This window comes from Mycteria americana, chromosome 2 (assembly GCF_035582795.1).
Source record: "Mycteria americana isolate JAX WOST 10 ecotype Jacksonville Zoo and Gardens chromosome 2, USCA_MyAme_1.0, whole genome shotgun sequence".
Taxonomy (NCBI): domain Eukaryota; kingdom Metazoa; phylum Chordata; class Aves; order Ciconiiformes; family Ciconiidae; genus Mycteria; species Mycteria americana.
The window spans coordinates 17,311,820-17,332,233 of NC_134366.1; the positions used below are offsets into that span (position 1 = coordinate 17,311,820).

Consider the following 20,414-nt stretch of genomic DNA (forward strand, 5'->3'; position numbering starts at 1 on the left):
TTGTTGTTGTAATGCTCTCTTCTGCTAAGAAGAGTCTTTTGGAGACTAAGGAATCCAGGAAGTATCCCACTGTTCACAGAATTTCTTGAAATGCACTATAATCCTAATCCCTTAAGATCATAAACTTGCACGGACTTTAAAGCAATGAAGACCTTTCTAAATGATAAAATGCTTAGTGCACAACTAGCAAATCACATTGATGCTGAAGTCAGAATTAATTATATATAGCTTTAAAGAGGTCTAATATTCCCTTTTAGAATTTTAACGAACTATTTTGATCTTATTCCTCCTGTGGTATACTAGAACACGTTTTCTAAGCGTTTTTGTACATTCTGTATCTTAGTGTTTGTGTGAATGATGTACTGTGATTTTCCAAACTTGCATTAGAATACTTTGTTATATTGTTTATTTTTGTAATCTATTTTAAATTGCACAAAAAGACTCCTATGTAGACATAATTATATTACTCTTTAAAAAATCAAGTAGTAAAAAGGTAAGAAATGCAAGATACAAGGTTATCCCTGTGGCTTAAATGCTTCTCCTTTCCAAATCACACATAATAGTAATGTTCGTTACCCATCTTAAGTCTGCGTTTAATTCCCATATCCCACCCTGACTCTTTGGCATAGACACTTTCCAAGTCTCATTTCTAATTCTCTTGTCCTTTTCTTACTTGCCCTGCATGTATCCTAGTTTCTCTTCCACACTGTCAGCTCAGCAGTTCGGAGATAAGGAGAGGCCATTTCCTTGTTCCAACTTGGGTGTTTGGGCCTAAAGCTGTAGTTTTAGGAAAAATCCAGCCCAGCCTGAAGCCGGAGCATGTTCAATAGAATGTAATCATTGGAAAAATTAGCTGCTTGAAGTATCTATTGAACACATGCCAAGAGCTTACAACTTTGCCAAATTTGGGCAGCTTTTCACAGACGAAAGAGACATTGCTGCGTCAAATATCAAGGTCTTCGTCTGATATACAGATGTATTACTAGATTCGTCTTTTTTTTTTTTTTTTTTTTTTTAAATGCAGACATACCTGGGGATGGCTGGCATTTTCTGTTGAAATTAATTTTAGAAAATTATCTGAGGCAAATACCCAGAACAGAACATTCCACCCCAATAGTTATTATTAGGCAAAGATAAAAACAACTGCAAATTAATTATTGTGTTAATTAATGTCTAGAGTTGGGCACTCCTGATTTGTAGGCTTTATTGCCAACCTTACTTTGTATAGGTGTGTGGCAAGACTAGTTTTGAACATAGAAGACCAAATTCTATTTTCCAGAATATCTGCAGTTCCATGGATTTACATGGGATTACAGAAAGTGTAAATCAGCATAGAATTTAGGCCCCCTCTTTAAAAGCCTCACTAAAGCTACTGAACCTTTGTTTTTCTGAGTTGTTTTGGTGCTGTTGACTGTCTGCCATGACACTGAAGCTAAAGCATCCCATCTGTTTACCACATTAACCAGCTTTACTCGATTATTAAGCTATCACCTTGCATTTGGTGTGTAATATATTAGATTTTAAAACATTGAGGAGAGAAAAATGGCAAAGAGCAAGAAGCAGTAGCTTTTTTAATACATTAACTGGAAGTTAATGTTTTATATTATCATTTTATATTGTCTTTTTCTGGGTTTTGTTGGTTTTGGGGGTTGTTTGGGGTTTTTTTTTTGTCCTGGGATCTATTTATAACTGACTGAAGCACTTTTGCAGGTGGTGTTTTTTTACATGCTAATCCTGCAGAGAAACATTGTGTCCAACAAAGTATGCTGGGTCAGCAAAAACAAGAAACTTGTGCTGGAAAGACAGTATCCACAGGTATTTAGTGTGTATGGAGATTTGGCAAAATGAATGATTAACTATCATTGACATAAATCTAGTATTGTCTGTTAGAAAGTTGTGCATTTTTTCTTTCCCATAGAACAGATATTCTTCCTTTCAAAGTCAGCAAAAGACTCAGCAATGTAAACATGCATTTAATAAAATAGTTCATTAATCTTTTTCATCTGTATTCTGCCTTTCCCTTCAAAACAAGATGGTACTTTTTTGTGTTATTTTCTGTCACATGTCCAGTCATACACAAATTAAATACATACCTACACAAGTGAGGTGGTCCTACAAGGATTATTTAAAAAATTAACACTATTACACAGTGGTTTCTGGCATTTTGGTGGTTTATTTTAATGTTCAAAATAGACCAGATTAGTGGGGAAAATTACATTTCTTCTGATGCTTTCTACAGTGTCTGAGTTCACCAATGTTACATGCTTTATATAGAGAACAAACTGAAGGAGGTAGAAAAAGAAGGCAGAACAGACTGGAGTAGACCAGACTTGAATGACTTAGGAGGGAAGGGGAACCATGAATGAACAGCAGTCCCGTGGAAGACTTTATTTCCTCCAGAGGACTCTTCCCAGCATGGCTATATCAAAGACTTTGATGCATCATTGATTTTTTAATTGGTGTATCACTGTCCCATCCTATACAATTTTAAGGTTATTTGGAATGGGTGAAAGCTTATGACATCCTGCAGGTTTCTGAGTGATTTGATACTTGCAGGTACTAGCATGGTAATGATTAATCTCTTAACAGGGACTTTTAAAGTAAATGGATTGAATTGCATTTGATTTAACCTTGTGCTTAATTATTTAAAAGTGTCAACCTGTTGCCCCAACTCCATGCCTATTTGAAAGACTGAGAACACAGCAGTTAAAAATGAGCTTCACGTCATTCAGATATTAAATCTAACGTTTTCATTCATTTCCTTTATTCTTAATGAAAATGTTAGAGAATGTATAAAAATTGTTGCCTTCCAGTGAAGGACCTGTAGACTGACTTGCAGAAAGAATCTTGTCGAAAACCAAGGGCCATCCTCAAAAATGCCATTGCAGAGCCTCCCTTAACTGAAAATTCCTCTTAGATTCAAGACTTCATGGGTTTCCATAGGCATGAAGGCTTTTCCTCAGGTCACAACTGACAAGTCAAAATGAGTCCTTTGAATCAGAGACAGAAATAATTTGGAAGAAGGTGTGGAATAGAAGTGGAATGTCCCTGAAGGATGCATATTAAGTTTCCAAGTGGCCTTCTGGTAGCCAGACAGCCAGAGCATATTCAAGTCCTTCAGTGTGAGGGTGGCGAAGACATGAATTACTGTAGCGATCCCTGTGTGCAAGGGAAATTGTTGAAGCTTTATGCCAAGTATAAATGGAAAAAATAGTTTTGGTCAGTGATGATACTTATACGGGTGGGGTCAATAGGACCCCCAGTCTGCTAATTGACTGGTTGCTTTTTCCCTGTCCAAGATGCTAAATAGTCTTTCACCAGCTCTCCCAATTAGCTTTCCCAGTCCACAAGTAAAATCTTAACCAAGTCTGAAGGATCATCAGACAGCTTGTCTGTATCTAGCCCATCTCTATATTTAGAGACTGGCTAAGCTGCTTAACTACAGCAGCTGTGTTGGATGAGAGGGAAATACAGAGATTAGTATCCTTTGCTTACTAGAGGCACTGCAATGAATATTTCTGCACTAAATTGTCTAACGTAAACTAGGAGGGAAAAAAAAGGAAAAAAAAAAAAGTTGTACTGAAGGCTGATACCAAACGTAGCTTGCCTGGAAGACGTTTATGATAAAATTACTCTAGTTGCAAAAAGAGTGTTTGTATAAAAATTTCTTCTCAAACAGTTATATCATTGCTTAGTATTGTGTTAACTGCATAAGAAGAATATTGGTCTAAACGGACCTTGTTTCAAAGAGCATTTTGTGGTTGGTATTCATCAAGGTCTTGGCTTCTAGAATGATACTTTCTTGTGGAATGCTGAGAAAATGTGTGGAGTGACTTTCTTCAAAGAAAAGGGATTTTACTGCCTAATTTTGCAATAGGCAAGTCAATGTATTTGAGAAGCATATGCATATTTTTAAAGCTAGTGTCATGCATTATTTCTACAAATATTTTCTCCTGACTTCAAACTGACCTTTCTTTTGTGGTGCTTTGGCTGCCATTTCTGCACTTTTGTAGAGGTTCCATGTCCACAGCAAAACTTCCATCTTTTCATGAACTCACATAATTTGCTACTGTTGGTTGGAGAGCGGGTGCCTTATAACTCAGAATGTAAAGTAGCACAGGTAGCAGTCTGCTGAAGTGCTGGCTTTCTGAAAAAGTTTATGCAAATCAATGAATGAGATTTTGGAATAAAAAGGGAGAGGTACAAGCCAAACATGAGAGAGAATGGAAACTACTTCGTGCTGAATGTTGTGGCAAGCTGAATAACTGCTGATTTGGAAAAAGTCTTTAATGTCAGTATATGGCAAGCGTAATCTGGAAAAATAAGAGCAGACTTTGTCCCCTAAAAGAAAAATACACTTGTTCTGTCCTCTACTGAATTTAAGCTGTATAATTTGATCTGTAACTAGCATTGAAGTTCAGGGCTAGTTTGGTTAATGATTACAATACTTGACATAATTTTATTGTACTTCTCAGAAGCTCTTAAAAGTGTTGCCTCAAAAGCAGCAACAAGAAGATATCTTGCAGGAAACAAAAAATTATCTGAGTATTATTAGCAATCTTAGCAGTTGAAAAGAAAAAGGTTTCTATATATTTACTGATTGTACATTGGCAAAAATGGAAGTTCTTAGTGAGAAGTAGTACATGCTCCTAGCTTTTGGAGAATATAAAGGGCTGTAGGGAAACAGAATTTTAAACTAGCCATGCCTCTACTTTTTCCAGGTTGTACAAACTCCGTAGGCTTGGACTTATCCCTGTGTGTAGGGATCTCTCTCTATATTTGCACAGGATTTCCATATTTACAGTAGTCCAGTCTGCACATAATATCTAGAAATTCTGAACATCTCTACAGACATTGAGCAGAAAGAAAGTTATGGTGGTGCCCAGAAGTTGCACTTAATTGGAGAATCAAGAAGGTGCATAATAGACTTGGGGTTTGATGCTGTAGATAGCAATAAAAGGACCAAAGGTTTATGCCCTGCATAGTTAATACTCTGTGAACCTGCTGTAGGTCAAAGAGTTTTGAGAAGCATCAGACCTGTTATATATGAACTGTACAGTTTATATGTGATTGCTCAGTGAATGTCCTGAAGGCAGTGGATTTACTGCACATGTGCATACCATGAGTATGCACGTGCATCTGTCTAGGGGTTCTGGTCATCAAATATGATAGCTCTGTAACTTACAGTGCGTGTTGCGAAGTGTGTGATGTCCGAGAAGAACATCCGGGATCAAGATAAACTTCCTGGAGTTTCCAGTGTTGGTAGTAATTCACAGTTACCTCTTTAAGTCCATAACCATGTATAAATGCATTTGTAATACAAAGCTTTAAAATGGTAAGGAATGGAAACTTCCCTACGGAATTACTTTACTGCAATATTTAGAGGTCCCAGCATTTACTTTTACATACTCTATTCAAATGTGATTCCTCTCTCAAAATGAATTTTTCTTACATTGTTGCCTTCCCAAATTGCCTTTCTGCTTGGGATCTTTGTAGTTGAATTTTCAGTGGCTGAGATTGTTGGGAATTTTTTTTTTTTTCAGGAAACCTATCCCAGCTTTTGAGAACTGGAAGCATCAGTAGTTAAATTTGGGAGTGGGTAGTGAGGCTGTTATATGAAGTGGTAGTGGTACGATTAACTATATATCAAATCCTTTTTTATGGAGTGTCTGAAAGGTCAGCATATATCTCTGCTGCTCAATGCAGATTATATCTTACACATTTTACCTTTTTCCTTTTATTTGTTTTACTTAATTATCCTCACATTCTTCTTTACTAAAAATGTTTGTGACATTTACCAATACAAGTAGAAACAGGAAAGTTATAACTGTGATATAACCTTGATAAATTGCATCTTTCAAGAAAATATTTGAATAACTTACTACAGTAGTTCTGTTGTGCGTTGAAGGATTGTGTGTTTAACAATGGTACATCTTCTCTCAAGTCCTCTTTGATTTTATTACACATTATTTGCATGTTTTATAGCAGTAATTTTTTAAAGACTTCATCAGGTAAGCTTTGGTCTGTATCTGATAAAACCCCCAAATTCTGAATGTTACAGAAACTCTGAAAGATAGCGTGACTCTGGTTGAGAGATATGATCAGAGCAGGTGCTCAGAAAAGTTCTGCATCAGGGAGTTTAAATCCTGTCCCTGTTAGTTCTTCCAGCTGAATATTGCCAGCATGCTAGTGTAGCTTTTCCAGGGCAGAAGAGGCTTATAAGTGTATTTGTTCTGAAATGCCATGTAATTTCTAACCTAGAATGAAACATCCACTTAAGATTAGATTGGGGGGGGGTGGGGAGGTGGTGTTTGCATATCTATATTCAAAATTTTTGTTTTGTCCATGAAACTTTTGCAATGCTAAACTTAATTTAGTGGTCATTTAAATACTTAAATATTTTTAATAAGTTTGTGTGTAATAGTATCCTTTGTAAGCAGTTTTATTTTCAATACCGTAACTTTTAAAAAAGAAATACTATATATCGTATTACATCTTTGTTATGTTATTACAGATGAACACAAATCCCCTTCGGATATAATAAGAAGTTTTCAGAAGAAGAGTCAGTTTAGGACCATTGCTCCAAAAATGGTACCAAAAATTTTAACATCTGGAGTGGTTTCTTGTCTTCAGTCATCTTTGCCTGAGCAAAATACACCAATTTCAGCTGCAGGTTCTAAACGTCTGGTGGTACCAACTCAAAACTATGCTGTCATGCAGGTGGCTGGTCATGAGGGAACTTTTTCTCTGTTGGCCTTGCCATATGTTGCTCCTGCCCTAACACAGCAAGTCCAGCAGTCAAACACGGCCCCTTCTGAAAACCTAAAGCTGCCTATCCCTAGGTACCAATCTGTAAGAAATAAATTGCTGAGTGACAAAAAACCAGCACAAATCTCTGTTTGGGGTGCACATAACAAGATTCCTACCAAAGCATCGATCTCATCACAGACTTCCCCCATGACTACCTTAACTGAAGACTGTCCTGAAACTCATTCTGGTTCAGATTCAACTGAGCAAGTGATGCTAACAGACCGTGACTCAGCTGAAATTAGGGTTGCCACATTAGTAAATAAAAGCAGTTGTGTGGAATCTGGATCTCCTTTAGTGAACAAAAGTGAAATTGCTAACGGTAATGTTTCTGGACCATCTGTAGTTAAAGACTCTTCATCCAAGCCGGCAAGTACAATTAATCCCACGAAACTAAGTCTACGCTCTGTGAAGACAGCATCTGAAACCACAAGAGAGTCATTCATAACGTCTGAGAAACTAAAGGAAAAACCCACAAATTCTGCAAATTCTGTTGCTGTCCTGTCACCAGCAGTTTTTGGCAGTACAATACAGATGACGCCATCAGCACCAAAAGGAAAACTTCCTATTTTGCCTTACTCAAGGATGAAAAATTCAATGTTCTGTAAATCTAAGCAGAATACTAATGTTGTGGATGTATCTGGTCCTTCACTAAGGTCTGAATGTGAAAAGATACCAGCTTTGGCAAAAACCTTTCATGTTCCTACTAAAGCATCTGATAAGCGATTAGCTGTATCATTTACACAAGTCCCCAAACAGACCATTCGAGAAAATACCTTCTCTCCATCCAATAAAGTGGATGTCGACAGTCTTAAAAAATTGAACGGTGCAGCCTCTAAAAGAAGAGGCAGGAAAAGAAGACCCCCGGATGATTTATTGGCTTTTCAGACCAAGCGAAGGAAATGCATCATTAATAAGTTTAGAGAAGGAAGAGAGAGGGCGAAAGTTGATCTTCAGCCACCTGAAGACAAAAAAGCAGAAGCAGTGAAAAAATACCGTAGTATTAGACCAAAACCAGTGGTAGTTGTGCAGGCTTTTGCACCACTGACTTCTGCAGCAATAGTAGAGACACCATCTCCTGATCATTTAGATGAAGATTTTTTTTTAAATAGTTCACTTCCCAACAAATATTTAAGTTACAAGCATAGTGATGCTACATCAGCTAAATCAAGTGATTTAAGTAGAAATGCATGTTCAACTGTACCTAAGCCATTGCATAAATGTCATGTTTGTAACCATATCTTCCAGTTTAAACACCATCTTCAGGACCACATGAACACACATACAAACAAACGGCCTTACAGCTGTCGAATTTGCCGGAAAGCATATATTCACTCTGGAAGCTTGAGCACGCATATGAAACTTCATCACAACGAAGGCAAACCCAAAAAACTTGTGTGTTGTGAATTCTGTGCTAAAGTTTTTGGCCATGCAAAAGTGTATTTTGGTCACCTAAGAGAAGTGCACAGGGTTGTTATCAGCACAGAGCCCTCTACTAGCGAGCAGCAGCTCCAAGATGCTTTAAAGAAGAGAGACGCGAATATAAAAGAAGCAGAAGAAGCAACGGAGAGGTGAGTGTTTTCACTAATTAAATGCTAATGAAAATAGTATTTCAGGTTGTCGGTGGAAGTTCATAAACATCACCATTATGAAAATTGTTGCTGTTTCCTCATCTTTTTTTCCCCCAAAGTGAGATTCCTAATGGTTTAAATATTTTGTTAAGGAATCTAGTCAATCCATTAGACCATCTGGTATATTTTAGCTGATTTATCAAATATAAATTATTAATGACACCTGAATATCTGAAGTGATTTTGCATATATTCTAGCAATACCCAATATACTACCAGTGGAGCTGTTTTGATCAGTTGATTTCTCACAGCTAACACTTTTTTCTGTTAATCTGCACTGTCGACTGTGTTCTGCCCATTTTGGGTTTTCCCCAGAAGATAAGTGAACCAACTGCAATAAGAGCAAAGGAATTAATATTTCAGTATTAGCTTGTAGTTTGTTTACCCTATTAAATATCATTATCCCATTTCCTTCTTTGGAATGCTGTGAGATAATCCGTCTTGTGTGTTGATTACCGCTGCTCTTGTGATCACTTAGCCAAGTAGAAAAGTTAACATTACCATATTAAGATGGATAGAACATTGGTTTATCTCTGCATTGTGATTTTGAGGTGAAATTTCTTGACGCAGTATAATGTTGGCTTTTTTGTTTGTTCCACTGTGAATTTACTTTCATTGAAGTACACTTTAATAAGCTCAAGGCGTTAACCTGACGCCTCACTACGACACTACAGTTCAATTTTACACATTTGGCTTTGCATAGCTCCACTCTCTGGGACATCAGTTAGAAAATTTTAAGGTATTGAACCTATGAAACACCAGCACTTTTCTTTCAGCCTTACTAGCCTTCATACAATGAATCATTTAGTTTATCTGTTTTGTTGGGTGATATGTCTAATGTGTATAAATACACAGTATTACGTGGTCCTTTTCGTAGACATTTTGAGAAGGTTTCTGTGGAGGTCTTCTTCTGATTGGCTTGGCTTAAACCAGGGACTTGCTAGCTCTGTGTGTATCTGTTTCCTTCATGCTGCAGAGCTGTCCTAAATCAATGAGAGAGGCTGTCCAATTGTAAATTAGGTATTTAAACTTTTTAAAACTGTATTACAAACTTGTAGGAGAAAAAAGAAACTTTAAAGTTTCATTGTTTCCACCTTGGAGTGGGAGGTGAGACCTAGTTTTGCCTTAAATTGGCCTTAGATCACTCAGTGTAAACAAGTTAGTTTCTCTTAGTAGTACACTACATCTAATATTCATTTTCACTTTTCTGGCACAGAGCTAGAAGTATTTGGGTTGACCTCACTAAATCAGGAACTTAAAAAAACATTATTAACCTGTTATTAAAAGGTTACTGTTGTTAAAAGATTATTTCTACCAAGGCTAATTTTGGAGGCAATTCTTAAACTGAGCAGTATTGAAAAACATTTGGTTTTAGTTGTTTCCTAATCAGCCTTATTATTATTTTATTTCTCTCTTTTTCTCTTCCAACTAAATTAGATACTGTAGCAACACAGCCTGTTTTTAATTAAAAGACTGTTTCATGAATGTCATCTCTTCTTGGAATTTACAAGGACAGAAATTGCCATCTCTATTCTGTGCATGGCTAATACTGAAATAGTTTGTATTTCCTTTTTTTTAACAGGGGAAGTAAGTGCAATTTTGAGGACCTGTTCCATAATCCAGGAGAAGTGAAATTACAGATCAAATGTGGTCGATGCCAGTTTATTGCACAGTCTTTTGGTGAAATGAAGTTTCACTTATTGTGCTCTCATGGAGAAGAGATCCAGGGAAGGGTAAAGGAAGGGGTTTTGCAAGGAAATAGAGGAGCTAAGGGGGAACTGATCAAACATACAACCCACTTCTGGAAACAGCGCAATGAGAGAAGACATTTAACAAAATGCAGTGCCCATGAGGAGGAGTTTTATACTTTTCCAAAACTGAAAAGACAGATATACTTTCACCATCAAAATAATGTCGATATGTTACCTAAAAGTGAACTGACTCAGTCAGGAAGCGGTGAAGCAGCCAAGGAGATGCAAAATGTAGGTTTTGGTACACCAAGCAAAAAAATAGAAATTTGGTCTAAAGCAGGCTATAACTGCATTTTATGCAAACAGTTATTTGGAAGAAAAGAGGATCTTTGTAATCATTGGCAGAGTCATCATAACTGTGAAGACCCTTCCACTTTATGGTCAATTTTTAGTTTGTTATCAAAACAAGGAATTATCGAACTTTCTAATAATGGTGAATATTGAAGCTCAATTCTACAATGCTAAGAAAAACATCAACTACCTTACCAAAGTGTTTATGTTTTTTGCTGTGTTGCTAAACTAACTCAAGAGTTGTATCACTTCAGAGGTTTGTTTGGTGGGTTTGTTGGGGTTTTTTTAAGTTATGCTAACCTTCATTTTGTTAAATAGAAAATGTATTTATCCAGTATCATTCCAGATGGGCACATGCAAGCCAGTTATGAAACACTGTACTTAAAATTCATGCTTAAGGAACTTAGCAGGAGTAAGTACTCAATGCTAATGGTTAACATCAAGGAAAAAGAGTCTCGAGTTAAATTATACTATACACACAGAAATGAATCAGTTTATATGAAGTAATCTCAATCTTGAATTAAATGACAAACCAGACTGAAAGTGTAATTTCAGTCCCAACTGTGCTTCCAGATTTTATGGTAAATATATATTCCCATGCAGTTCTCTGAATCATTTGAATGTGCATACATGCAGCTGGCATTCAGGAGCTTTATAATCTATAATTTAAGAGCTTTCTTATTTTCTTGATTTCACTGTCTTCAACCATGTTCATTGCTTGCAGGTTTGTTATTGGCAGGTCTTCTAGGTGTTATATTCTGTCCTGGTACAGCAAGGATCTTTGGATTTTTAAAGTGAAAAATCTACATTTATTTTTTGGCTGTAACTCTTTGGGTTGAAGACGAGTTAGTTGCCACCCGTGAAGACGGAACCCTCAAAGCTTGACTGCTTTATGAAAAAATACAAGTTTGTTTTAAAAATAGTAATCTGAGTAAAATCCTGGAAGTTTGACATTCTGCAATAGACTGCATGTTTCACAGTGAACTTTTAGCATATTCCTTGCACCTCCTGTGATAGCAGCACTACTGCTGCCAACACCGTTAGCACTCTGCCTTTAACACTCTTGGTACATAGCTTTTGTACCTCTGCAGTTGACCCAGTCTGTGGCTTTAAAGGGAAATTGTTCCTTCACTTCTAAGTCTGTGGTACAGGTAATGAGGTTTTTTCACTTGTGTTGCCAGATTTACTGTACTAGAGGAATTGCATGCAGCACCTTAACCTTCCAGTGTCAGGAGCCAGTAACAGTTGCCTTGCCAGGATGCAAAGCTGTAGCAGCCTGTAATGCAGGAATAGTGCATTCTGTGTCCCCTGCTACAGAGCAGGCATGGTAAGTGACCATTTCAGCACATCTCCAAGGGGGCAAGTCAGTTCAGGCTGTAAGGAGATGGAGTTCTGGAGCTTAGTTTTGATGCAAAGATCATTGAACCATTGAATCTAGTTTGAAATTGGTGTTTAAACTTCTGTTACTTAAAGCCTTATGTACCTCGGAATTATTTTGGGAGCAATAATGGAGGCAGCATAAGAAGTCACTATATCACTGTTCAACAGAAGTCAGAGCACATCAAAGAGCAAACTGAAAAATACACCAATACTGTCTCTACAGTACTACTCTATCCATTTCTTCTTGTGGTCAAACTATAATTGAGGGATTGCAGTGATGAAGGAGTCGTTCCTAAAATGTCCTGGGTGACTTCTCACGGTTTTGCAAAAATTGTGGTGATGAGAACATGAGAAAAGATCTAAAAATGTTGGGGTTTCTGAGTGGGATTCCAGAAGATGTTGCAGTATTTTGTGTATTTGTTTTGTTTTTAAACAGTAAAGGCAGTTTTGATGAGCTAATAGTTTTGAATGTAATTTCTCGTTGTATGGTGCTTTGCCCTGGAGTTGAACTATGAGACTGGAGCCAAGAAAAATAACAGACAAAAGGAAAAGGCTCATAGAACTGTTACAGGTGCCTGGTAAGGTGGAAGAATCCCTGTGGATTTTCAAAACTTCCTCCCTATTATCTGGTGCTATAAATACATATTTGTGGTTCTTTCTTTGCTTTCGTATATTACTTTTTGTATGCAGAACTACTTTAAGAATACTACTTGTTCTTACTCTTGGGTGTGGCACACCCATCTTTTAATGCGTACAATATATTCATATTTATTTTCACTGGGTAGATGGAGGAGAATGTATGGCGTATTTGGAAAGGAATTGCTAATTTTAAAGTCAGTGTTTCCTATCAAACTGAGACTATATTTAACTTTAGTAGAGTGTGTTTGCATTTAGAAGTATTTTTTCCCCCATCTTAATCCTTTAACTCTCAAAATCAAACAGCTTGGTGTTTTCTCTGAAACAGAAATGTGAGAACAATCCCTCCTTCACATAGTTATACTATATCAAAGGGAAGTTCATTCCCAGCATAAAGCACACTTTTTAAGAGTTGGGGAAAAAAAAACATTTAAAAGGTTTGATCATGTTCATTATTTAGAATGGACATTAAATCACCTTTCTTGCAATATCACCCATTCCTTGGCATAGTTTAAAATGAGCTGAAATGAATCCAGCTCTGACACGGAGTCCCTCCTGTTCAGCAACAGCACCAGTGATGGCAGAGTTGTCCTTCAAAAATATTTTCAAAAAGTATTTGTCAAAAATGGTGGTGCATCAGAGCCACTGATGTAGATGAGTTGTTTGGTGGTGGTTATCAGGCAAGAAGAGTCACTCCCTTTCATTTCGTGTAAAAGGGGGGGAGTTACAATGATGATGGGAGGAAGGAGGTTTGGGATGAGGGAGTGGGTTGCATTTTTTTTTAATGGAAATTTTCATGTACAGTCTTTTCTTTTCATCATATTTTTGTGCTTCTCTCCCTTTCTCTAGTCCAGGCCAAATGGATAAAGGGGTTTCAGCTTTCAGCAATTTAAAGCCTGAAAACATGTTTTAAAGTATGGTTCTAAGCCACTTCTCAGTGTCCTCGTAAATGTTTAAAATTAGAAGCCTTTTTTTCTGAGCCTGAAAGCATTCTTATGTTTCAGGCTATTATGATTATGGTAGATTATGAAAGGTTGGGATTTTTGAAAATAGCTTTGCATTAAATACAGATGTGTCCTTTGTTTAAAATGTGTTTGTTTTGCATTTGTGTTCATTTTGATAACATTTGGAAGTATGAAGTGGGCCTTATTTACAGCAACATTAAATAGTGCATGTTTGCTGTTCAGCGGAAGGGTTGTTATGAATACAGTTTGCTGTTTACCTTGAAGCTTGACAAGTTAACATCTGGTTTTGCACATAAATTATATTTTTAAATTGTTAAAACGAGTGTTACTGTTTTTGTAGCTGTAGTTTTGTTCCCCTCTGATTTTTCATTAAATCTCTGTTTCAGCTTCACTGTTCAACTTTAAAGCTGTTCCCCACATGGAAAATTGTTCCTTCATCATCACACCATAAATAATCAAAGCTGGAGGAGTTCCATCGCTTCTCTGGCTTGCAGAGTATTGCCCTTCTCCAGCTGCACAGCTACAGTTTCCTATAGCTAACTTGACATAGTTGCTGGCAGTAAATGTTTTACTTCATTTATTTATTAGAATTTAGATCTCTGCTGTTTAGCTCCATCAGAGTTTCTGTCATACCTCATTAGATACTTATTTTATATACTATTCACTGAGCTCTTTAGAGAAAGTGTCATAAGAAGGATGAACAGGTATTTAGGAGAGCAGATTTCAGCCCTAACTTTGTGCAGATGATGCTGACGTTTGAGAATCACCAGCTTATCTAGGCTCAGCCATGTAGTATATTATATTTCTACAACACATCCACCTACATGCGCATCTATTTTGGAAAGAAATGTATACTTCAGATTCAGCTGTCAGTTATTATTATCAAACCTGTACAATGTAGGTTTGCGATTATTATGCATAAAGATTAAAATGCTATTAACTGTAGTAGGTTTACTTGTCAGATTCCTTATAGCACTGAAAAAGGAAAGTCTCTGTGTGCTGAGTATGACACAGAAAAAGTCTAGTCTCATGAAGAAAATTCTGATGGCTTAAAAAGGTTGTCCTCATTTCAGTGTGTGCTTTTATAGCTGATCTGTCACATTGTAGGATTTTCTCCACTTCTTATTAAATTGCCATAATTTTTCTTGGTTAGGAATACTGAAGAAGACCTGAGCCTGCATGCAAGTTTCAGGAAAAAAATGCGTTTACTTCCTTTCTCCATACAAGCAGACACATCCATGGAATCAAAGTAGCCTTGATGGCTGTACGTATACATGCACAACGTGGGGCAACATGCAAGATTTGGGCTTCAGGTATGACTTACATGGCTGACCATTCTGCAGTTCCAAGTAGAAACTGCAAATTTGAGTGTAAAAATAACTTGGTTTTCAGACTTGAGTGAATTTATAATACCTTATTGACAAACCTTCAAGGAATCCTAAAAAATAACAGCAGTGTACTTCTCTGCTTGTGCTTTGTGTAACAATTTTATTGATGTAGTAGTACCAGAAGTGTTCTAAAACATGATAGGTCTGGTGCTGTCGAGTACAAAGGAAGCTTTCTCCCTTCCATTTTTTTTGCATTTTATTGACTTTTCCATGTAAGCATTAGAAATGATGGGATGAATTATGATTTCTCCTGCTGACAAATCCAGAAACATTATTCTGAAGTTATTTTGCAGAAATTTCCAACTTAATCTAGAATAACAGATTAAATCAGTGAAAAGAAGATTCTGTTGGAAAGAGATACGTAAGCAAACTATCCCATGTGTGGATTTCTCCGCACAATTACACTGCTGTAGATTAAATTTGTAGATGATGGGTCTTCTACTGGTAGGTACAAACAGTTTGTTCTTATCCAGAGTTATTTAGCGTAGCCAAGGGAAGTAAGAATTAAAAAATGTCCATACCTTTTCCTTGACTTGAATTTTGTTAAATATTTCTACTGTTGTGCCAGTCCAGATCGTGGTCCAAGGCATGTAGACTTATAGCATAATTCAGTGGAGGAAAGGGGAAGAAATATGCGAAGGAAGTAGTGATGATGAAGATTGGCACAACGTATTGAATATAAGGTCAAGCTTCGGTATGACTAGCCTTTGATGGTCTGTGTATGTGGAAGTGTCCTGCAGCCTTAGTCTGAACTTCTCCCTTCCACCCCTTGTGGTTACACGGTTCCAGAATCTGCTCCCACTTGAGGTACGTCAGTCTGGAACATCCTCAACGTCCTTGGGCATGAACTCTTCCAAATGGCATAGCTGACTTTGTGAATGTCCTCCTTTTTTGGTGTCTCACTTAAACACTTGTAGTTAGGTGAGCCACATGCTGGCTGCTGAGACCAGCTGCTGCCAGACTTGAAATGTCGTCTTTCAGTTTTCTGAGGAAAGCATCTTTTATCTTTAGTCCATAAAAGTGAAATCAAGTACTGCATCAGTACTTAGCAAAATAGGAAAATGGCTCACTCGGTTTCCTGCAGATACAACACTCATAAGTAGTAGGGAAAAAGTGAATGGTTGCTATAAGAAAAAGAAGCTGCTAAATGTGATTTGGGGTCTTTATGTGCCATTGGAAAAGACTAGAATGTCCCATCACCTAGTTAGAATCATAGACCAGAATCAGGAAAGTTCCAGAGAAGTGTCTCATGCAGATCTGATGGTGTAAAGCAGCAGTTCAGAGACACTGTGACTGAGATTTTTCCTTTTCCCTCTTTTCCGTCTTTTCCCTTCTCTGTTTGCTCTTTTGCTTTTTCTATTTTTGTTTTCCTAGCCACCCTACCTTTTTAGCATCCTCTGTGAGCTGTTCTGGCTGAACGCAATTTATAAATGTCTGATTCAACAAAGTCAGCATTGTGTCTGGCATCTTTGCTACTAGCCAAAAGCCTGGGATTGAGTAGTTGTGAACACTGTTTCGCAGAATGTTTCACGGAAACATTGGTTGCAGGGGACCCCGGAGGTCAGCCGGGCCAGCCTCCCGCCCGAAGCAGGGCCTAGCACCAGCCCCGGAGCGGAGCAGAGCAGTGCTTGGCGTTTTGGAAACCATTTCTGTTGCTGTTCTCACTGGTCCATCTCCAGTGGTGGAGTCGTGAGCATAAACAAGGTTTCAGTACGACAGCTGATACTTTAAGCACTGTCATAGGCAATTTTGTGACGTTTGTAAAGAAAGCAAAAAACTTGGGCCAAAAAAATCTCACCAAAACCAAATAAAGTTACAGTTTCAGGTGGCGATCCTTCAATAGTGAGAACTTCTTTTGGCACAAAACCATGTCCTTTTTGTTGCAGAGCATGGCCAAGCCTCTTGTCTACCTGCACGAAGCATCTTGCACTCCTTTGACTACTCTGCTATTTCTGGGACTTCAGTCTCTGTGCCTTTCATATGCAATGAATATACTACTCTTTTCTACAGTTGATTTAGGACAAAAATAAAGCATTTTATTTCCTGTATGCTAAATAATTTTGTGCAGCTTCAGATTTAATCTGACTTTTGAACATACAGCCAATCAGGGAGATCAATATACCTTCCTATTGCTAGAAGCAATAAATGACATGGTGAGGGAGGAAAGCAATAAATATCCCTGTGACCATGCCTTTGAAGCAATGCAGTTGCTTTCCACTGGAAGTTTAATTTCTTCATGTTTTTAGCTAAAAGCTTTTATTAATTTTAACTGAAGTAAATACACTGCTATACTTTGCTGTTCAAATAAATCCTTTTTCAGCTCGGAGTCCTTGCAGTTTGAATCCTGTCCAGCCATTTTCTGCTATCTACCAATTCCTTGCCAAGTGCAAACCTGACACTCTTGCCAATAAATCCACCTTCGTGCCATTTAAAGTCATCTGCCGTCTTTTCTCTAGAGCTAATCAAAGTTTGCAAGAAGACGTTTTTTAAAGGGAACGGGCTGTAGAATTCAGGCCATTTAAATTATGCAAGTTAATTAAAAGCAATTGCAATGAACTATAAAATAGAGAAGTGGTACAGATTGTTTGAAAGCTCACTTATTTTTATTCTCTTTTGTGAATAATTGGAGAGGAAGTTTCCCAGGGAATAATTTGGTTTTTTCATGCTGTTTTATGTTCTGCTTTCCTAATCCACTTTTTAGCCTCTCCCGAGTACAGCACAGCAGAGCCCAGCCATGCTCCGTAAGTCGATTGCATCCTGTTAAACTCAAAGCACCATTTTATTTTTACCTTACGAGACAGCTGGGCTGATAAATGGATGGGATACCGGCACTCCAGGAGGCAATTGCCATGTCTGCACAGGTTAATAGTCTCATGTCTTTCCAGAGCAGCATTTCCAGTGTCTTTACATGCACACGCAGACATGATCGCACACAAAATTATCCAAGGATTAAGTCTGTGGAACATTCTTAACTTGTTTGTTAGTGTCACACTGTACACAGTGTATTCCAGTTACATTTCTTTTATTAAAATGCAGTAACAGTGTCATTATATTGCTAATATATCTATGGCTGATCTGAATCCTGAAATACACAGTGGTCACCTGAGTTCTTCCAGGAAATTGGATTAATTGTTGAATTGTTGGAATTTCTTTAAAAAAACGTGCTACTCTTGCTGGTTAACACCACATGTAGGGTTTAAACTCTGTTTCTGAGAGTGATTTATTGGTCCAGCAGAAAAGTCTGGTGCTAAACCTTTCTACTGGGATTTGCTTACATTAGGAAGCAATGCAGGTGGCACTCTATTTCAACACGGAATGGATTTTTTCCCCTTTCTTTCTGATAAATGAAGTGCTTATGTAAGGTGAGAGATTGAAAAAAAATTAGAAGCCTGAAGCCCTTAGAGGATCCATCTGAAAGCTCCACACGCGGGCAGAGGAACGCGGGGTCAATCTGATGCGGTTTCCGTACCTGCTCACCTCAAGCGTGATGGGAGCCTCCCGGCTGCGCCTCGGCCAGCCGTCCCAGGGACGCTGCTCAACAAAAGCTCCTCATCGCAGCCAAGAGTTCGCGTTTAGAAACGTGCAGCGTCATGTGCAGCACAAGAGGGTATTTTGACACCAAACTCATTTCGTCCGTCACTTGGTAATAAATCGTTCCCATATCTTCATGGTAGGCATCCTTTATTCTCTGAGCTTTTGTTTCGTGTTTTCATTTTGTGCATAATAGATAGGATCTGGGTTTGAATTAGCGCTCAACAAATTGTCTGTTCTGAAGCTTTATTGTATGCGAGACTGCTCCCCTTGGCTACCGCTAATACATATCGTCTTTCTCCCAAAGGATTCATTTGGTGTCATTTAATGACAAACATTTGATAGTTTTTACTGTCAAATGTTATATGTAAATCTCCTAACAGTGTCATATTCTTAAATATTGTAGCGCTTGATTAAATTAGCCCTTTTAAAAGGGATCCAGGTTCACTAATAGTGTTTCCTGCAATGCGCATCTCGAGAGAAAACCGAGATGTGACTTTTATAGTCAGAACCAATTAGGCTCATCCTTTTTTCCCCCCCTTCTCTCTGCAGCGTTCAGATGAATCGCATTTTTCAGGCACAGTTCAAGCAGACTGTCAGGTCTCCGGGGCTTTCTGCCTCCTGGGCTCCGCATTCCCACTGTCAGCTGTGAAAAATAATTCCCCTTTTGCAGTTGTGTCCAAGGAAAGTAAGATGATAAATCCACAAGTTAGATTTAAGAGGGGGGAAGTGCATTATTGTTTACTCAGCATTGAATAAGGTTTTGTTCTAGGAGATACGGCTGCTGTGAGGCATGGGAAAGCTTTCTAGCTCATGAAGTTGTTAGGATTCATTTCTCACTTAAAAGAAAATGTAGGGGGTTGTTCTTAGTCAAAATCTTTTCGGAGTACCTAAAATGTGGCAGTGGTTTTGAAAAAGACCAGCCTGGGGAAAAAAAAAAAAAAGAGAAAAAAAGAGTGAACTGTAAACACTGCGTAATGAAGCCTGGAGGAAAAATCAACAAAAATTCTCCAACATGTGTGCAGGCTATCCTGAGCATAACTAACTTCTTTCAGATAAAATTCATGATAGAGTAGACTTGTTGTTCAGCTGCTCTGGTGAAACTGCAATATATTTAAGAACTCCTTTTGGACCAAAAGAAAATGCTAGATCTTTTAGCTTTGGAGGACTGAGAAGTTCTTGCTGCAGTAGGGGAGATGTGCAGATACAAAGTTTGTCACTTGGAATCGTTGCTCAGTTCTCTGTGCAGCTTTTGTCTGCAATATTCTTTTTTTTTGCCATACTGCCATAGTAGTGCTTTGCTATGGAGAATAGATGCTAGAACTTTAATCACTGCTAAGTCTGCAAAGTGATTGAATCTTCAGTTTACAGTGACAGAAGTCTCCAGTTTAAAAAAAAAAAAGACATTAAAAAAAAAAAAAAGAGCTGTTATAATGAAGCCATAAGTCTCTTGCCATTCACCTTTTCACCTTTGAAGTTTCCTGCCCCTCATTATATCAGTGTTAGATTTAATACACATCAGTATCAATTCAGCATAGCCATCCAGCATCCTTGCTCTATACAGGCAAGCCCTGTCACTATTCTAATAAACCCTTAAATGTATCCAAATCCTTCTCAAGGCTTTCAGACAACACAGCAAATAGCGCTTTGCTCGCTGTCAAATTGAAGTGATTAGTTTATTTCTAAATGCCAGCCTTCTGAGAAATAAAGCAGCATGGTAAATGCAGCCACCTTCCTTTTTTAACTTGGTTTTAATAGCTTGCTGTACTAATGGCCAGAACTGTAATTGGGTGGGAGAACTTTGAGCTGCTCCATATTTCAACTGGTGGAATATTAATATTATATATTGGAAACATTTTCATAGACCGCAAAAGGCTAATGTGTCTCGGGAGCGAGATTCATTCAGGAGGGGCCAAGGTCGCCGTGCATCTCGGCTTGCCTGCTCCCAGGTAAGCCATGCGCAGAGCCAGGCGTGCCAAGCCCTGTGCCCTGCGGTCCCCTGTCCCAGCCTCTGCGTTTCCCCAGCAGCAGAGTG

At 38.0% G+C, this 20,414-nt stretch overlaps 1 protein-coding gene across 8 annotated transcripts in view; it reads left to right on the forward strand.

Moving 5' to 3' along the window:
• ZNF438 (zinc finger protein 438) overlaps positions 1-18,459 on the forward strand; it is a 62,323-nt gene extending 43,864 nt beyond the window's left edge. For 3 of the 8 annotated variants that reach the window (XM_075492530.1, XM_075492527.1, XM_075492529.1), the window contains 3 exons: positions 1,711-1,815; positions 6,515-8,378; positions 10,020-13,831. In XM_075492530.1, the coding sequence (XP_075348645.1) occupies positions 1,711-1,815; positions 6,515-8,378; positions 10,020-10,632 (2,582 nt within the window). In that variant the 3' untranslated portion in view covers positions 10,633-13,831. The other 5 variants (XM_075492531.1, XM_075492532.1, XR_012774142.1 and 2 more) reach the window with 4 other exon arrangements.
• Positions 18,460-20,414: the final 1,955 nt, after the last annotated feature.